At 48.6% G+C, this 18,107-nt stretch overlaps 4 protein-coding genes across 4 annotated transcripts; 3 read left to right on the top strand and 1 right to left on the bottom strand.

The window, feature by feature from the left end:
• Positions 1 to 636: 636 nt before the first annotated feature.
• CDV56_104033 (putative C6 transcription factor) lies at positions 637 to 2,793 on the top strand (the record flags this gene model as incomplete). Its single annotated transcript, XM_026757652.1, has 2 exons — positions 637 to 1,881; positions 1,927 to 2,793. The coding sequence occupies 2 exons, from the start codon at positions 637 to 639 to the stop codon at positions 2,791 to 2,793; spliced, it is 2,112 nt and encodes a 703-aa protein (XP_026615024.1).
• Positions 2,794 to 2,840: 47 nt separating this feature from the next.
• On the bottom strand, positions 2,841 to 3,704 carry CDV56_103946 (uncharacterized protein; the record flags this gene model as incomplete). The annotated part of the gene is made up of 1 exon (XM_026757565.1): positions 2,841 to 3,704. One exon carries the CDS (start codon positions 3,702 to 3,704, stop codon positions 2,841 to 2,843), a length of 864 nt encoding a protein of 287 aa, XP_026615023.1.
• A 7,837-nt stretch (positions 3,705 to 11,541) lies between these two features.
• CDV56_102510 (putative C6 transcription factor) lies at positions 11,542 to 16,493 on the top strand (the record flags this gene model as incomplete). The annotated part of the gene is made up of 5 exons (XM_026756129.1): positions 11,542 to 12,141; positions 14,262 to 14,524; positions 14,583 to 14,694; positions 14,751 to 15,427; positions 15,494 to 16,493. The coding sequence occupies 5 exons, from the start codon at positions 11,542 to 11,544 to the stop codon at positions 16,491 to 16,493; spliced, it is 2,652 nt and encodes an 883-aa protein (XP_026615022.1).
• Positions 16,494 to 17,177: 684 nt separating this feature from the next.
• Positions 17,178 to 17,818, top strand: FPR1A (FKBP-type peptidyl-prolyl cis-trans isomerase; the record flags this gene model as incomplete). Its single annotated transcript, XM_026755957.1, has 6 exons — positions 17,178 to 17,284; positions 17,377 to 17,444; positions 17,492 to 17,552; positions 17,606 to 17,626; positions 17,682 to 17,723; positions 17,779 to 17,818. 6 exons carry the CDS (start codon positions 17,178 to 17,180, stop codon positions 17,816 to 17,818), a joined length of 339 nt encoding a protein of 112 aa, XP_026615021.1.
• Between the last annotated feature and the right edge of the window lie 289 nt (positions 17,819 to 18,107).

Here is an 18,107-nt window from a genome sequence, read left to right as displayed (position 1 = left end):
TGAGTCTTGCTATAATTCTATCAAAATGATATGCTTGATACAGATTGTATTCCTAGTCTCGAAGACCCCTAGACCCTGAAATTAAATCTGTGGCCTTTTCCTATAGATATATGAAGTAAACTATCGGCTTTCAACAACATTAGCCGGAGACTACTTATCTGAAACAAACTAAGGCCAAGTTGTCAAGAACTGAGACATGAATGGTGGACTAGATACTCCGTACTTGATAGCCTAAAGCCTCATGCCAGGAAATAAATAGTCTATTTCAGCTGGACGATGTTCAGTACAGTGTGATGCGTTCAGAAGGGCATGCATGCATTACTGAGGGCACATACACTCATCACACCCTAGATGATCACACTATGTATGTAGCTTCTTGGCTTTAAAGTAAGGTATCTCACTCTGCGGGGTAAATCCGGGGCAAATACTGTGGCAGTTCTCATTCATCCATCGTATTATTATCATTATTATGATTGATTATGCAAAAAACAGGAGTTGGGCCGATGGACACCCTGACAATCACCACACATTCACCAAATCTGACACTCTACTCAACCTGATGACTTCAAACATATGATGTTGATGAAGAAGCATCAATGATAACTCGACTTACTTCAACGGAAACATTCACTGAAAATGTTCCACACCTTTGAACTCCGCCACAACAACCCGCGCACCGCGACTCGAGAAGAACGCCGTGGACGACGACCCGGATTACGAGCCTGCAAAGAATGTCGTCGACGCAAGATCCGCTGCACGGGGACGCATCCTTGTGAGCCGTGTCTGTACTACAAGAAGCCCGAGCTGTGCCGCTATTCGGATCCCCGAGTGCCACACAGCAGGACCCGAGATGAGGGTTCCGCAGATAGTCAGTATCGATCTGTTCTGGAGAGATTGTTTCCTTCAGTTTCATTGCAATCGCTTGTGACTCTGACTCGTGACGAACTGCTGGATTTGTTGCGAGATAGCGTACTTGCCTCAGATGAACCCGCTCCGCAGTCTCCAGAGAGTCCGGGGGAGGATCATGTCTCGCAATCGTCTTTGGAGAGGATGTTAATGGAAAATGCTGGGAGTGGGGAAGTTAATGCTGCCAATGACAATGACAATGATGATGTATCGGACGATGTCAACGCGCTGTCCATGGCGACGCATCCGCCGTCCACCTACTTGGGCATCTCCTCCATCAATGCCGTCCTCAAGGTCATCAAATGGGTCAATCCAGAATCAATAGCTCGACCGTCCACTACAACCCCATCGAGAAGCAGCCGAGGAGAAAAAACCAACTCCCTCATATCCCCATCAACTCAATCCCAAGCAAGCGACCTCCAACTCATCGACGCCTACTTCAATTTCATCCATCCCTCCATGCCGCTCATCGACGAGACCGAATTCCGACAGACCTACATATCCAACACCCGACGCGACGAGCACTGGCTCGCCCTCGTGAACATGGTCCTCGCCCTAGGTAGCATCTCCCTCTACCCCAGCGACGACACCTCGCACCTCGCGTACTGCAAGCGCGCACGCCAATACCTCTCTCTCGAAACCCTCGGCAGCGCGCACATCGAGACCGTCCAGACCCTCGGCATCATGGCCGGCCACTACCTGCACTACATCAGCCAGCCGAACCTGGCATACGTGCTCATCGGGGCCGCGGTACGGATGGCCACCGCGCTAGGCCTGCACAAGGAAATCGCAGATACAGACGAGAGCGAGAGCAGGCCGCTCCGGCCGTCGTCGGTGCCCGTCGAACTGCGCCGGCGAATCTGGTGGTCGCTGTATTGCCTTGATACGTGGGGCTGCATGACGCTCGGACGGCCGACGCTGGGCCGCTCGTCGATGGCCGTCTCGACGAAGCCGCCCGTGCAGAATCTGGGAGTTGTACGTCCCTCCTCTGCCCCATTGTTCGTCAACTAACATTGCAAGAACTCATCCAGCACCCTCATCCTCATCGAAAACATCCGCTTCTGCCAGATCGCCACGCGCGCACAGGAAGCCCTCGCCGCATCCCCTCTCCCCCGCTACGCACAACTCCAAGATTTCGACGCCGAATTGATGGACTGGTACGCGCAGCTCCCCTCACTCCTCAAAGCGTACGAGCCCTGCCCGGACTCGATACACACAGCCCGCACCCTCATGCGCTGGAGCCTACATAACCTGCGCATCCTCCTCTACCGCCCCGTCCTGCTAAGCTATGCCCTCCGCCGCGTCCCCAACATCGCACTGCACACCGAAGAGTGTCTCGCGATCGAAAAGTGCCAGCGGCTCGCTCGCGAGGCGATCCACGATATCGCCGAGGCGGAGTTGAAGAGCCCCTCGGCTGCGTGGGGGGTCATCTGGCACGGGTTTCAGGCGTCGCTGGTGCCGCTGTTGACGTTGAGTATCCTCGGCGCGGCGGAGACGGATGTGGATATGGAGGTGGTCGAGTCGTGCAGGGAGCAGATCGAGGTAGCCATGGCTGCGATTACGCGCGTTGAGGCGTGGCATCCGACTGCGCGGCCGAGTCTGGATCTCATTGCGCGGATTTTCCGGGCAGCGCTGGCTAGGATGGAGACGTCGTCGTCAGATGGGACGTCTCCTGCTCCGGCCGGGCGGGTGGATCCGGTTGATTTGCAGCAGTGGGGTGTTCAGGACCTGCAGGCCGTCCCGATGGCGTTTACAGAGAGTGAACTGGGCGTGTCGAGTCAGGATGTTTGTGATTTTATCAGTTGGGCGGGACATACGGCGTGGTCTGATGTGGGGGGACAGGCTACGATGGACCTATGGTCTGCGCCGGGGTGGTGGCAGGTTTGAGAGCAGAAATGTACATTCGATACAAGTATACAGCATAATCTACCAAACTACCCATATAACTCTGGTCGATCCTCCCGTGCCCCCTCCAACTCCATCGCCATATTGTGTCTCTGCGTGGCAATCTCCACCGGGCCTGGATAGTACACAGCTCCGGGGTAGACCTTTTCATTGACCGGTGGCGCCGGCGCTCGCCTTCGCATCCGGATAAAAAAGATCAATAAACCCGAGACAACGAGCAGTGGAACGCCTAGTCCAACCCCTAATCCCGCCCCAAGTGTCGTCGCAGAGAGAGACGTATCCGACGAATCTTTCCGTGCCGTGGCAGTCGCAGACCCAGTAGTCGTGATGATATCCCCCGTATTCGTCCCCCTCGCCGTCCCCGCAGACGAAACCGACGACGTAGTCGTGATAATTTCCGGCCCCGTCGAAGCAGACGCAGACGCAGAACTCGAGTTCCCATTCTTCGCCACCTCCACCTCCCCACTCACCCACTGCCACTGCCCCAGATTGGCACTACAGACGTCCGTCGCCCACCCCGCATACCCGCACGTGAACACATTCGTCGAGGAATTCGGGCACGAGTAGAGATTCGCCCAGTGGTCGGGTATCGCTGCGCTGGCATTAGTCACTGGGAGAGAAAGCACGGAAGGAGAACGCGTACCATCGAGACACACATGCGGACACTCCTGGCTCGGCCACGATTTATCGGCGCAGGCGCCGCGATACGCGATGTTGAGGGTTGCGCCGTAGCAGAGTCCATTGGAGAGGCAGGCTTCGCCTTTGAGACAGCAGGATTTGCTGTTGGGACAGGGGATGTAGTTGCTGTCTGTGTCGCCGTTGGGCCAGTAGCATGTTGCTGTGGCTTGTGTGAGGAGGGTGAGGAGGAGGGGGGATATTGTTGGGAGAGACATTGTGCTGCTTAGGGACAGCATTAGAGATGAGAGTATGCGTCGATGGGCTCTTTTAAGTCATTTCGTCTTCTGGTTACCTATTTTTGAGAAGGCTAAGCGCCGGAGAACTGTTGGTATGGACTTGTGGACCCTGGCATGTCGGCGCTTAGGGATATTGACGGTTGTGAGGGTATCACATCTGCTGTATCAGTGGATGATGGATTTAGCGCTGTCCGAGGGAGTTGATTTTGTTTCAGATATTTATGTCAAGGATGAATACCGTTCAGCCAAAAAGGAATGAAAAGGTGGTTGATGAAGGGGTAAATCTCTTCATTGCTTATGGTTCGGACGGTTCGTCCAATTTGGATAAGTGAGAATAATTCATGATAGCATCCCTTCTGTTATATACATTGTCATGTATTTCTCAACACTAGAAACCCATATTTTTGGCTGTTCTGCATGGCGTCTAGGGAGCTGTCAACCATAAAACCACTCGACTAAAAAAGGCGTCTAGACAACCATTCCTAGCCTAGTAGCAATAGCAGTGTACTAACATGTTGAACAGGAGCAAGGATGATGACATAGCATGTACGCTTCTTCTTTGGTTCGATAATATCTGGGTTGTGTGAGTCGAATCGCTGCGGATAAGATCAAGAACGCAACAATCCGGACCAAGGAACAAAGCTACAAACAACCCGCCACCCCCCATCGAAAAAACCTTTTTCTCCAAATACAATATACAATTGCGACAATCACAGGTCAATTTATGTCTTGTAATTTTGGGGTAAAAAAACTGTATTCTTTCTAAGATGGTTGAAAAAAAAGCAGGGGAAACTTTTTTAATTTCCTTTATTCGACAAGGACGCGATTCGAACGCGCGACCCCGAAGGGATTAGCTTTTTAGGTGATTTATAAGACCCGGCCAGAGTCTCCAGACCAGAGTCTCACACCGATTCAAGGCTAACGTCTTAACCACTCGACCACCTTGCCGATAGTGAAATGCCAGAAATTAGTATCAATTATCAAAGGAAACAATCTTTCATCCGCTAGAAGCGTTCGAAGACTTGTGCACCAGATGAAGGATGAAGGATAGGACTGACATTTTGTTAGCCCTTGGTTCAGGATTTGAAGTTGTCTCTTCTGACTTGGGAATTTTCGATCCGATGTCTGTTGAGACACTTAAAATAGCTAATCTAATCTCTTCTGAGTCCAGGTCGAACCCCTGCCTTGTCGAATTCTTTTCTCCTCTATTCATTACTTTTTACTCCACCCACCACCAAGCTTTGATGGATCCTCTACACAAATGATGTTACCAGTCAGAAATGGGTTTTCTTCTTAAAGACTTTGGAAACTATATGTCTTATAGTGCCGGTCTACGGAGTACATTGGGAACCTTCCTGTTTCTATCTCGGAGTCTCTTTCCTCCATCAATTACTTTTTCACTGATGCAGTCTACTTGGAGACACGGTTACCTGCAACGCTAAATTCCATTCTGTCGAAGCACTGTATCTTTGGTACCAGATTGTATATTTTACGCTCGCTTGCTTTGCCTATTCTAGTTAGACTCAGTTGACCAGAACGTCTGGTCTTGTCGCTCCTTACATAGAAAATCACATACATTCATGGACACAGCATGAATATGTCCCAGTTTGACCTCTACATGCTCAGATTACCAGCGTAATCATATTACAACATTACCTGCAATCTGACACATTCTTCGTAGATTCCTACGCCCCAAGATGTGCTCTGTTAGGAAGATTGATAGGTGATTGCGCGTGAACGGCGAAGTCGGGACCGAAGATATATATAAGCACTCGGCCATCTTACTGAAACTGAGAACTATTAAGCTTAGTTTGTTTGATAATAGCAAACGTAAATACTCATATACATGAAGGGCGAAAAATTGAGCTATTATGTGGGTGGACTAAATACATGCTACTGGGCGGGCTTAATTCAGGGGAGGAAGGTATCTACTTATCTTAGGAGGAATGTACTAAAAAGAGCAAAAATACTCGACAAGGCGGGGATTCGACCCGGTTCTCGAAAGAATCAGCTTTCTAGGAAATCCAAATGATTGCCTATTTGAAAGGAAAGAAAAAGAAAAAGGAAAAGAAAAGATAATTAACAAGTGGCTAGATTCAACAACGCTCCCAAAGGAATTTGATATTAGTGTGATAACAACAGACTAGGTCCAAGGTTATACCACGATTCGAGTCAAACACCTTAACCACCCAGCCACCTTGCCTGTTGCTGAAATATTCACAAAAATAAATGAGGTTATGGAGTGCAGAGATACTGGTGATGACGTCCTGAACTGAAGTCGCTAACAAAATGTCAGTGCTATCCTCCTGTTTTTGCCAGAATTAGATATTAAAGAATTTTTACTATTTCAACAACTGGCAAGGTGGCCGAGTGGTTAAGGCGTTTGACTCGAATGGTGGTATAACCTTGGACCCAGTCTATGTTATCACACTCACATCAAATTCCTTCGGGAGCGCCGGTTCGAATCCGGTCCTTGTCGATTATCTTTTCTTTTCCTTTTTCTTTTTCTTTCCTTTCAAATAGGAAATCATTTATTTCCTAGAAAGCTGATTCTTTCGAGAACCAGGTCGAATCCCTGACTTGTCGGTTTCAGTCTCCCTTTTTTTTACCTATTTGCGGTCGGTTCTCGAAGTAGAACCTGCAGGTAATAATCCATCAGTCAGATGATGAGACATAGCCACAACCGTACCGAGGACTGGTACAATCCGGTAAAACCGGAGAAGACTGATCATGATGATCAACAGTTGACTCAGATGCAGGCAATGGCAGAACCGTCATTTCATATGCTGAGAGGATGATGAGTGGGAATTCATAACTCTGCAGTCTTTGAGGAACTGACCTAAATTAGCTCACTTGATATTTCGCCAGAGCCAGAAGGACGTTGCATGATAACTGAGACAGCCTTACCTGCATCTTCAAAGTCTGCAGAATAGCAGGTGGGTTGCAAGATATTGCTGCACAGGGGTCTATGTGTGCCAAAAGCTATACATAGTACCAGACTAGATGTGCTGTGAGCAGGCTCTATTCATCAAAAGGCTCTTAGAATGAGGACATGGAGCATCTGCACTTCGAGGAGACCAGAATATAGAAAATTTGAATGAGAGAATGTTGCATAGGAAAGTAGAAGAATTGGTATAAGATTAAAAATGGCTTCGAAATTAAAGGCGGGTTGGGTGCGGCTGGGAGAGTTGTCTTTATTCACAAGCACAAAGAAAGGGAGGGCTTAAACGTCTTGATGCAGGAGATATAAAGACCAAGGTATCCAATATAATGAATTTTTTTCGCCAGATACAGTGAATCGGAGTACGCACCTTGTTCCATGTGGTCTAGAGTGAATATGGTCTGGTACATCTGACCAGTCTGCCAGAGCACAGCACTTTGTAGCGAGCTCAGAAGTCCTCTGTAAAGTAGAAAATATACCCTATGTTTACTTTCTGCATCGCGAAGTGAATACATACTGAATATCACGCCATCAAGGATGTTGACCTTGAGAGAACCGAGAGGAGGCAAGGGGCTACTTATATTCACCAACTACGCCCTAAGTAAGGTGAGAAACAGAAGCATCTTTTCCACAGTTCAACTCTTCCTCTCTTTATATCTCACACCTCGTGTTGAGAGTTCATTTCAAGTAGATCCTCAGAAGTGCAGTTGTACATCTTTTTTATCAAAGATTACCTTAACAAATCCAGCTCGAGATGCTGTTCAGTCGCAAAGCACGTGTGCTACGCGGCCGCACAGATGTGGCATCTTCGAATCTGTCTTGTTCAGACTGTTGATCTTACCTCGAATCTCTCTGAAGAGTGTTCTATCCAGCATCTCATCGCTGAGGTTGCCACCCTTTCTATCGTGGAGAAGAAAGCACTATCAGAAGATCTAGATACAGCCAGCTCTTAGAGTTGATCAATGACAATTGGATAATGGTATAGCTGCAAGTGTCCTATACTGAATCTTCACTGAGACCTGCTACACAGGAGTTCTTATGCTCCTTCATCCTCCTGTTTTTCCCCTACACATACCACAACGGTGTCATCTCAATCGAACAACCCAACGCAATCCAAAGATTTTATAGTTTTACCTCATCAAATAGGTCATCGAAATGTATAATCCAGAACCCCCGCCTGCAAAGGGTGTGGTGAAATGGGATTGCACATTACTTTGAGATGTCCAAATCTTCCTTGCGCGTACTGCCATGAGAAGGGACACATCATTGATCAGTGTCCCACCTGTCCCGTCTGCCGAAGCTGCCATCAGAAAGTCCATAAGCCTGAATGCTCTGAGAGAAGGAGTCGGTATCAGAAAATGTCAACTGAGGTAGTTGAAAGCTCTATACCGCGAAGCATCGAGGTGCGTGGCCCGTATTTTCATCAAATCCTGGACTGCATTCTCTGTTGCAGACCACTTACGGATTATTGAATTGTCTTAAAGCACTCGTTTCTATGGTGAATATTTCAGTCGTTCATTGGACAGATTGTGTGTAGGGCAAGAAGCTAACAAATTGATCACTTTGTTTTCCTTTGTTCTCAGACTCCCAGGGCTAAGGAATGATCAGAGAAGTAGCTTTGTCTTCGGGTCAGTATTACAGACCTTCGAGGCAGACAGGCCCACGTCGGTAGCCTCTTGCCTCAGGCAGCGATGGGGATGTCCGTCATCGACGTGTTTAATTTCCTACAACAACGCTTTTATTCTTCTTGAGCATGGACGGACCCTTCTCAAGGCTCTTCATTTCTTCCAACGCTCCAGAAATCCAACACCAGCAACTCGAGCAATATCTGACGTCTCTTATTTCCAACTTCATCAGCGAGGAAAATGAAAAATAGAACTGATAATTTTTAGTATAAACGTGCCGTCCCATGAGCTAAGTACTGTTTTACTGACAACAATGACACCCACAGACCTCAGCAGCGACTCTCCGCAAAGGAAAGTGTTCAGAGACCTCCCTACGAAGGGCTAATAGTTGATATGTGATGTGCGCCAACCTTAGATCTGGGTTTCTAAGATCACCGTTAGCGACCGAGAAGAGTTCCAGTCTCAACACGGATCATATCTTTCACACGCAACCTTGAGAACATTGCATCGAAGCAGGCACCGACATGCTATTGTACCAAAGCTCTGTCGCGTCTTTTTTCATGAAAAGGAGCGGGGAGCAATGTGTCCCATGACTGAGCTGGTCTAGGAGTGAGGGTAGAGCACTCTCAACACAAAATACGAAGAGCTTTCTGATGGTAGTGATGCAGCTGCGCGGGACTCAAATGCCGCTTTGCTAACTTCGGGCTCTCAAGCAAGCCAATTGCCAAGCGGGTCCGAATTGAGATGAGGATTACTTTGAGAAAGAGATTTGACTGGAGCCGGCAATCAGCCAGGAGGTATCCATGCAACATTGATTCGCGTTCTGGCTTTAAAGAACTCAGCAAGTCCTCAGAGTCAAGAGAGCTTGACATGGCCGCAAAGCTGGTAAAGGAGTTCAATAGTGGCTCAAAAAGAAAACTGGGTGAATGGCACTGACATGTACCCATTCTGGTATTGCTTATTCTTCGGCAATATCGAAGCTCTTTCCAGTGAGCAGCAGCTTGCAAGGTACTCTCGAAATCTGGTCTTGTTCGGGTGTTCTCCCCGAGGTGTCCACCGCAGGACTTCCCAAAAAGGTTCTCCGAGAGTCTAGTTTGGGCCATGTTCATCCGGATAAAAAGTCCTTTGCTGTCTAGCGGTGCCGCTTCCAAGTCCAGCATTGGACCGCAGGGGATTTCCCTATCTGTGTGTTTAAGCTCAATGCTCAGATAGCCGTACTCGAGAATCGTGGCTATGATTGGTGATGAATCATGTCCTTCCATGTTCGAAAGACGTCCGGCAATCCATGGATAGCAAGTGGTGTCCACCAATCGGCCCCAGAGCCAGAAGCTTCATATGTGGACACTGGACATATAAGTATGAAAGGAATCGACGACCTCCCCGCTATTCATGGCCAACACGAGGCTTAATCTTAATCCTCAGAACCGGTTTGCGTCCTGTGCACTGCTCCACTTTATGAGGTCTCGAGTATTGACTATCTCTTTGGTCAAGTTGACATGAATTGAGTTTTCGGAACTATCGATGAATTCCCCGAGTACCCTTCCGCCAATAGAAGACGGTTGGCAAATGAGGTCGACCAAAGAGGAAACGCCAAAACTCTTTCAGAAACCCAAGGATCCGTTCTGTAGGTACCTCTCATGCAGTTTGATTTCATAGTGCAGTCCTGGAAATGAATCCTGATGGGATCCCTGCCGACGCAGATCTCTTCTGACAAGCTTCAATAGTGGGAATGGAGCAAGATGCCACGGAACTCGAGTTCCTATGAATATCTACTCAGCACAAAGGAAGAGGGATTGAGAATTACAAACATGACGAGGTTCAGTTCGTATTGGCCGACTGTAGCCGTCGGAGGCTTTCAAAGACCATCCTCAAAGCAGCGATGACACTGTATACTATAGATCCAAACGCTGACTACATCCAGTGTCCGCGTCATCATCAGAGCCAAAAGGAGTTCTTTATCCAATCCAACATAAGCAAGATACCTGGTAGGTCAGGGAAAAGTATCCCGTCGAGACCATTGGCAATCCCCTTGAGATTGAGCCTGTTTTCGTGGTGGGGCTGGTTGTTGACCATGTTACCCCTCATCGAGTATTGGCTTCAGCTTGGCCATGTCTTGGTGATGGTCTGCTCAACGGTCGGGGAAGGCATCCGGACCATTCATATCTCGATCGAAATGATATGCATCGACTCAGTTACTTCATTCGAGGGTCGGATTGCCTGATCGAAAATCTTCCTTGGCAACCCCACAGAATCACTGGAGAGCTGGCCCGTATCTAACACCAATGAGAATCAATATCCAGGAATGTCTACCAAAACGGTATGTCGATGTGCAGGATGAGATTCTGAGCATCGGTCTGTCTTGTTCTGGTTGATTTGCGATAGCTCGAGTGTTGGTCTGTTCTCGCCCGAGATGAACCAAATTAACCCCAAACAGCTCTAGGTGTCTTCTTGAGATGAATACACTGCCTCAATCGTCGAAGGTATTCAGAACGAGGAGAAGAATCGGCTATCCCAGACACAATTTGCCGTTACACCCGATCCGCAATCTCAAACTCAACCGCCACCATTCGAGGTACTTTCTGCCCCATTGAACAATGATCATCACCACGCACGCACCGTTCAACCAACCCCCTCCAAATCAAGCACCAACCGAAGAACCCGGGAAAATAAACCACACTCCAAACCCCGAAATTGGCAGTTCTAGCTAACAGAGGTCTGATTAGACTGTTCCCGACGCAGTCACCCTGCAGGCCTAATCAACCAGCCATCGCGCCCATATCTTCCGACGAATGACGGGAAACGATAAGGAGTATCTGCGTTCGGGATTGCAACTCGGCTGCATTAGCTTTGAATCGTTTGATATCAGACTCGATATTATTGATGATTATCAAGGTCGGCAAAGACACGGGAAGAGAGCTTCGATTCGAATCGGTGGCTTAGAGTCAGTCATCTCCACTTTAATGCTAATTGCCATACTAAGGCCTATCTTGGACTCAAGCTGAATCACATCCACCAATGACTCGCAAGAGTATCCCAAGTACGTCCAAGTACAAGAAGTTTGAGTTAGGCCCAAAAGAGACTCAAACGTAACCATGTCGCGCAGACGTTTTCTGTCAGCTTTATGCGTACTGCCTCGTCTGTCTAGCCGAAGAGGTGGCACGCATATATCATGGCTCCTCAGTCCTAGGCAGACTGGTCACTCCTCACTCCCTTCAATTATCCACTCCACTCTCGTTGTGATACACCCAATATGTGCACTCAAATGACAGAAACATATCCCCCTCCCAGCTACAGCCCGGGAGACTACAACACCTTCTTGCCACCATACTATCCTTCTTCGACAGACACTTACACGACTACAACTCCAACGGGATCCTTCTCGTCTGATCAATCCGCCTACGACACACAATACACCTACGCCACCCAATATTCCCAATTTCCACCAGAAGCATCGAAAAGCCTCGCCGAGGCATACACCTATACCACTCCTCCCCAGCTCTACACCTACGCCAACCTCCCCCCTCAACCTCTCTACTTCGACCAGCAATCTCCCTTCCCCTGGACAGCCTCGCAAGCCAGCGCAGAGACTCTACATATAAACCCCCAATCTCTCACAGCACCAGCCTCCAAAGCACCATCCCCGCACGGCACAGACTCCCAAACAGACTCCCTCAAACGGCAGCGCTACCTCCAGAAAAACCGCGCGGCGGCCACGAAATGCCGCTCCAAGAAAAAGCAGTACATCCAGCAACTGCAATCCCGGTTCGAGGACCTGGCGCTTGCGAAACGCGAGCTGCAGTGCCAGGTGCAGAGTCTGCGGGATGGGTTGATCTCGCTGAAGGAGGAGTTGGTGAGGCATGCGAGGTGTGGGGATGGGCCGATCACGAATTATATTGAGAAGAGGAGGGCGAGATGTACTTGATTCTTCTGTTGAGGGGGGGAAGAAAAGTGCTTGATGTATAAAGTGTTTGGGCGGTTCTTTGCTTGTAGCTTTGTGATGATTATGGCGGGATGGATTTGTGGTTTTTGTACTGTATTTGTTGTGTATAGGTTCAGTATACAGGATTATATTATTTATTTCTTTTTCGCTTAGATACAATACTGGAAAGAGCAATAGGTACAATAGCAGCCTGTAGAAGCGTATTACGGGCTTTTAGGAGCAACCTTAAGATTGTGCACGACCCTTAGCTTCAACTAGTGGATTAATATGGCAGTGGCCTCGACGAGGGAAGCCATCTCGCAGACGAAACCGAAACTCGTTCGTAATGACCTTCTTAAACGTACCTGCTCTTATGTTCTAATTCCAAGACAAGACACCCATCCCCAGGCAACTATCTCCTTGTCGACGACTGAGTATTACGCGGGCGACGTGATTCCTGCTGTAGCAAACCTAGATGCTTAGTAGTATCTTACTGTAAGTATATGAACGATTTCCAGATACCTCCCCTTCCTTGGTAACGCTCTCGCAACGCCATATACCCTGGAACTGACGCAATCCGAGTGTTTGAAGTATTCCGAGACTAAACAGGAGAGGTTAGTGTAACTCATGTTGATCGCACAAATTTTGACTGCGTAGGTGCAGGGATTGGGAACTGGTATGTGACTGCCTGGCTGGCGTCCCTTGTCACAGCGCCGATGGCTTAGGAAGATCATCCAGAGAAGAGACGGTATAGCACCGAAAGGAATTCAAGATTGAACGTCTCAGCTGATACTTTTTGAAAAGTCGAAGACTGGAATATCGACAAGGTGATCATCATCCCAATTCTTTGTTCCTCGGCTATCTGATTCCGCTGGCTGTTTTCGATCTGGCGGTTCATTAAGGTATAGGGACCTTTAAAGCCGAACCATCAAGATTCGTCTAGCTTAGTGACGACCTCTCACCGCAGAAATGCTATGAATAGCTCTGGCATTGTGACCATGGAAAGCAAAGGGCCGAGGTTGCCTAGAACTCATGCTCCTGCACAATCTTCGAAGATATGAACGCGTCCATATCTGGTCTATCCTCGAAAAGATTAGGATAAGTAAAACCCTCAGCCAGGGGTTACCAGTAATGACATAAATAGCAATCACTGACCGGGAAGAGACAAAGTCATGGCCGTTGATCGTGCTGAGCTCCTTGCCTGGCTCTTTAGAGGTAGCAGCCGGGGTTGGCTTTGGGAGAGCATCACAGCAGCGCTATCTCTCGATGTTTATGGCCCAGAGAGCAAGCTAGGAACATTCGAAAGTGAAGAGCCAACTTGTTCGGCGCGTGCTAACATTTGTTATTGTTTTGGCGCCTTGAGCTTTGTGAGGCAGGGTGCAGCCGTGCGTTTGATTATCAATGATCCCCACAAACTGATGCGAATCATGCTGAGCGTGTCACATAAAAATAGATGCACCCTGAAAAGTCACAGATGATTGGAGAATTCCCTTCGATCATTCGATGTGGCTTGTGTTGATGAAAGTGGCTTGAGTGTGGAGCCTTCAGGTTGTGGCATCAACATCGTCGCTCAGTGACGTCATCCCGGTGTTCTCGAGTCCTTGACAGTCCAGTCTACTTTGCTTATTTATGCGGATAAAGTATACGGGAAATCCACTGATCATGAAATTCTTCAATTGTGACTGGAATTATCGAAAAGTACCCCGGTTGTTCCATGGCCAGGAGACCAGTCATTGCGTCTGTGGCTGCGCACGCACCAAAAATGTAAGGAATCGACAAGAATGTTCTGGAACCCTAATTACCTGAAAGGGAAAACGGCCGAGTGTGACATTCTGACAGCTCTGGACCCGGTCACCCGTATCGTCCCGCAATTCGCAAACATGTGGCTCAGGCATGATCTACGTACTTTAAATGCCCAATCTCCAGTTCTGAGCGACCCCAATCGTCCCGCGAATATCATACAGCAATTGTCTCACAGTCATTCAATTATGTCTGAATCCATCACTTGACTAGTTTCTTACCATATGGAACCCCGGAGTCAAACTTCTCAGATACGAAAACGTCAGAGAGCAGGCTCACCAGGTGGTACCCAGAAAGACGACAGTCTCCTACAATCACCATCAAATCAATCGTTGCCCAAGGTCAGCTTACCGCGGATCATCACGGCAAAGCCTCGGACCCGTCGAGCGACCAGGGCCTGTATCAATTGCAGGGAGCAAAAGGCAAAATGCACCGGGGGATCGCCATGTGAGAGATGCCGCGAGTTGAAAATCGAGTGCGTGTTTGTAGCTAGCAAGAATGAGAAGGTCGCGAGGTAGGCTAATTGCTCCAATGGTTTGGTACATTGTTCGTGTTACTGACCCCAACGTGAGACGTCTACAGGATCTCGAGCAGCGGGTGAAGGAATTCTACCGTCTGCTGCGGCGCATTCAACCGAGCGCCGATGCTAGGGACCAACCATTGATCGCTAAGGCTCTGGAAAAGGTAAGTCCCTTTGAGTGCTGGAAAACAAATATTTTCGGACTAACACAATTCTGAAGGAGACGCCTCCTGGAAGTCTTAGTCCGAGCAGCGATCTATCGACCGACGTTATTACCCGCCTCGTAACCCCGTCCACCGATCCCGTCGAGGAAGACTTCAACAAGGACAAGACAACTCAGGCGACAGGATTTATCGGTGCACACTCGGGGAGGTCATGGCTGCATCAATTGAAGCGGAAAGGGCTCCGGCAGAATGCCTCTTGGTTAGGTCCAGAAACTCCAGACGGCTTCTTTGCAGACTCTATCGGCTCCGTCAATTATTTTCTGGACGATCAGGACCTGTCGGTTGATCTCTCGGTGCAGCCATTCGCTATCCCCCCGCAAGATGTCGCAGACGAACTTCTCGATACTTACTTTGACATGGTGCATCCTGGGTTCCCGATCGTCGGCAAAACAGTATTTTTACACCAATATCGGCGGATATACTCTGAGGCTCAATCCAAGCCACCAAAAAAATGGCTGGCTATTTTCAACTTGATCCTTGCCATTGCAGCGCAGCACTTGAGCTTGACTTATCTCGATGAGACAGATGAATGGCACGACCCATCGATATACTTCTCCCGGGGAAGCAAGCTGGGATTGGCTGATACTCCTTTGATTCCTCACCCTGACATCCAACAAGCTCAAGTCGAAGGACTTGCTGCATTCTATCTGCTGACCATTGGCCAAGTGAATAGGTGAGTATGGATTCGAGTATGACCTTTGACTCATCATGTCCCTTGGTCTGACACGGCTGTTGACAGGGCTTGGAGAATATCCGGCACGGCAACTCGTTCCGCCATCGCTATGGGTCTTCATCTCAGGAGTGTTAGCAAAGATACCTTGGACATCTCGAAAGAGCTTCGTTGTCGAGTTTGGTGGTCAATCTTCGTTCTCGAAACTACTCTGTCAGTCATGACGGGTCGGCCGTACAGCGTGGCGAATCAGTTCTGCACGGCGCCATTGCCTCTTCCATTTGACGAGGAGCAGTTTCGGGATGCATCTGTTGCTCGCTTGCTCGCGGATTCGAATGCTCGAAGTGCTCTTTCCAAATCCCTGCTGTCCACAGCGGCTCGGGATTCCAGAACCGACCTTCCCTCGGTCATGCCGTGCATGTCGCTCTATTTTCTGTTCACGGTTGAAATAGCTCGGATTATGCGATGTGCAATCAACCTGCTTTATGCTCCTGCGACCACCAGGTCGAGCAGCTATTCAGTGGAAAAGGCCCTTGAAGAGCTTATCTCGACCATCAATTCCCTGCAAACGAAGCTGCCCAAGCCATTCCAGTTCAGTCGCGCCCAGGAGGACACGACATTCGAGACGCAGCGATGGTGCCTTGCTTTTCAGTTCTATAGCGCGAAAATGACGATTGCCCGGATCGCTATTCACCGATGGGAGCGAAGTGGTCAAGCTACAAGCCCCTGGTGGAAGGAGATGTCAGAAATCTGCACCAACGCGGCCTGCAATATGCTCTCGCAGTTGCCCGATGAGCCTGACATCATCTGGCTGGGTCGCATTGCTCCCTGGTGCTGCATATTGCATGATCTCATGCAGGCGCTCACTGTGCTATTGATCGAGCTGGATTCTCGCATCAAGCACGGAGCCAAATATCCAGTGCTAATTCCAAGATACATACAGAAAGGAATGCACTGGCTTCTAGCCATGGCTTCTCGGCATGCTGCTTCAGAGCGAGCGTGGCAGATCTGTCAAGATCTCTACCTGCGCCTTACTCCCGCCATGGCGCCCTTGGCTCTTCGTAATTGACGACTGCGATTTCCACCTTTCAAAGGTCACAACACCACAGATACATGCCATTGCAGTGATACAGTCATGCCTAATGGACATTAGAGTAGACTGTCACTAGGCATGACTATCAGTAGATAGTTGCACACTGACACAAGGTCCTCGATTCGATTTGCAAGGGAAGTACTCGAAGGTAATGACATTAGCTCTTGTCGCCTGTGCTTTTGTACTTTAGCGTAGAGCATTGCTAGTCCTCTTCTGCATTGCTAACAATTTTGTATAGGTTCAGCACAAATTTCTCACCAATATGGGCAATTGAGGATGGAGTTCATTCACTCCAAATCAGATTTTGATGAAGATGGACATATATCCGCACTATCCTGGAAGAATAGAGCTATATTTCTAGCAACAAGAGAAGATATCGCCATCCAAGAGTCGAAGATTGATACCTGTAGCATTGAACATCAAAAAAGTCACTGATCTTTAATCACATGCCAAGAATGACATAATTTCGCTCCTCCCAGTAGTTGACCAATGAGAAGCTGCAGTAGTGGGGTGTGCCCCCACCTCATACCCTTTTTGTTGAGATACCCCGCCCTGGAGATCTGCTCCTGTAAAATCAGCAAAAATCTCCTCCTTCTCCTGATCTCAGTATCCCACTCCAACTCCATCTCCATCTTCCTCAAATCTCCACCAGAAATCACAATGGGTGTCACCAAGGAAACCAAGGCCGCCGGCAATGGCGTCGACTTCCCCAAGAAGGGCGACTTTGTCACCATCCACTACACTGGTAGACTGACCGACGGCTCAAAGTAGGTGACAAATATAGCTATCTACTGTTTTTCATGAGCAGGGTTTCCCTGCCTTTCCTCAGATGATAAAGATTACTGATGGTCAACCCCAGGTTCGACAGCTCCGTCGACCGGAATGACCCCTTCCAGACCCAGATTGGTACTGGCCGTGTCATCAAGGGTATTTTGATCAGAATCCGCTAGGATGTTCTGCGCTGACGAGGATAGGTTGGGATGAGGGTGTCCCTCAGATGAGCCTTGGCGAGAAGGCTGTCCTCACCATTACCCCGTAAGTTTGCCTGACCTTCGGTTGATGCTATTCCGTTTGCTAATGGGTGCTAGTGACTACGGCTATGGCGCTCGGTATGTGTCTGCGGCTGGACATCGTGTGTTGGTAGAACTGACGTTTTTATCTTAGTGGCTTCCCTCCTGTCATCCCTGGCAACTCTACCCTCATCTTGTAAGTTCATCCCTGTGTGCTGCGGATAGTGATAGCAGAGCTGACTGGATTATAGCGAGGTTGAGCTCCTTGGCATCAACAACAAGAGGGCTTAGATACCCTCCCGCAAGTGATATAGAATCAATTCTTGAATAATGCAACTCTACTAGTTACTTTGCGCAATGAGTCATGATGACTCAGAATCGACTTAGTCTCAGGATTGACAAATACATTTAGCAATCCAATGTAGATACACCACGAAGCACATATGATCTCATGTAAAGTAATTAGCTGTCCAATTGTAGATCTATCCCCAACAAGTTCTACCTGTAGGGTGCGAAGAAATAGACATAGGAGTAAGTAAAGGCGGCTTAGGCTACCACATTCGAAGGACAATTGACCATG

This window comes from Aspergillus thermomutatus (assembly GCF_002237265.1).
Source record: "Aspergillus thermomutatus strain HMR AF 39 chromosome Unknown NODE_77, whole genome shotgun sequence".
Taxonomy (NCBI): domain Eukaryota; kingdom Fungi; phylum Ascomycota; class Eurotiomycetes; order Eurotiales; family Aspergillaceae; genus Aspergillus; species Aspergillus thermomutatus.
The sequence above is the reverse complement of the archived record's forward strand: the minus strand, read 5'-3'. Positions and strand labels throughout refer to the sequence as shown.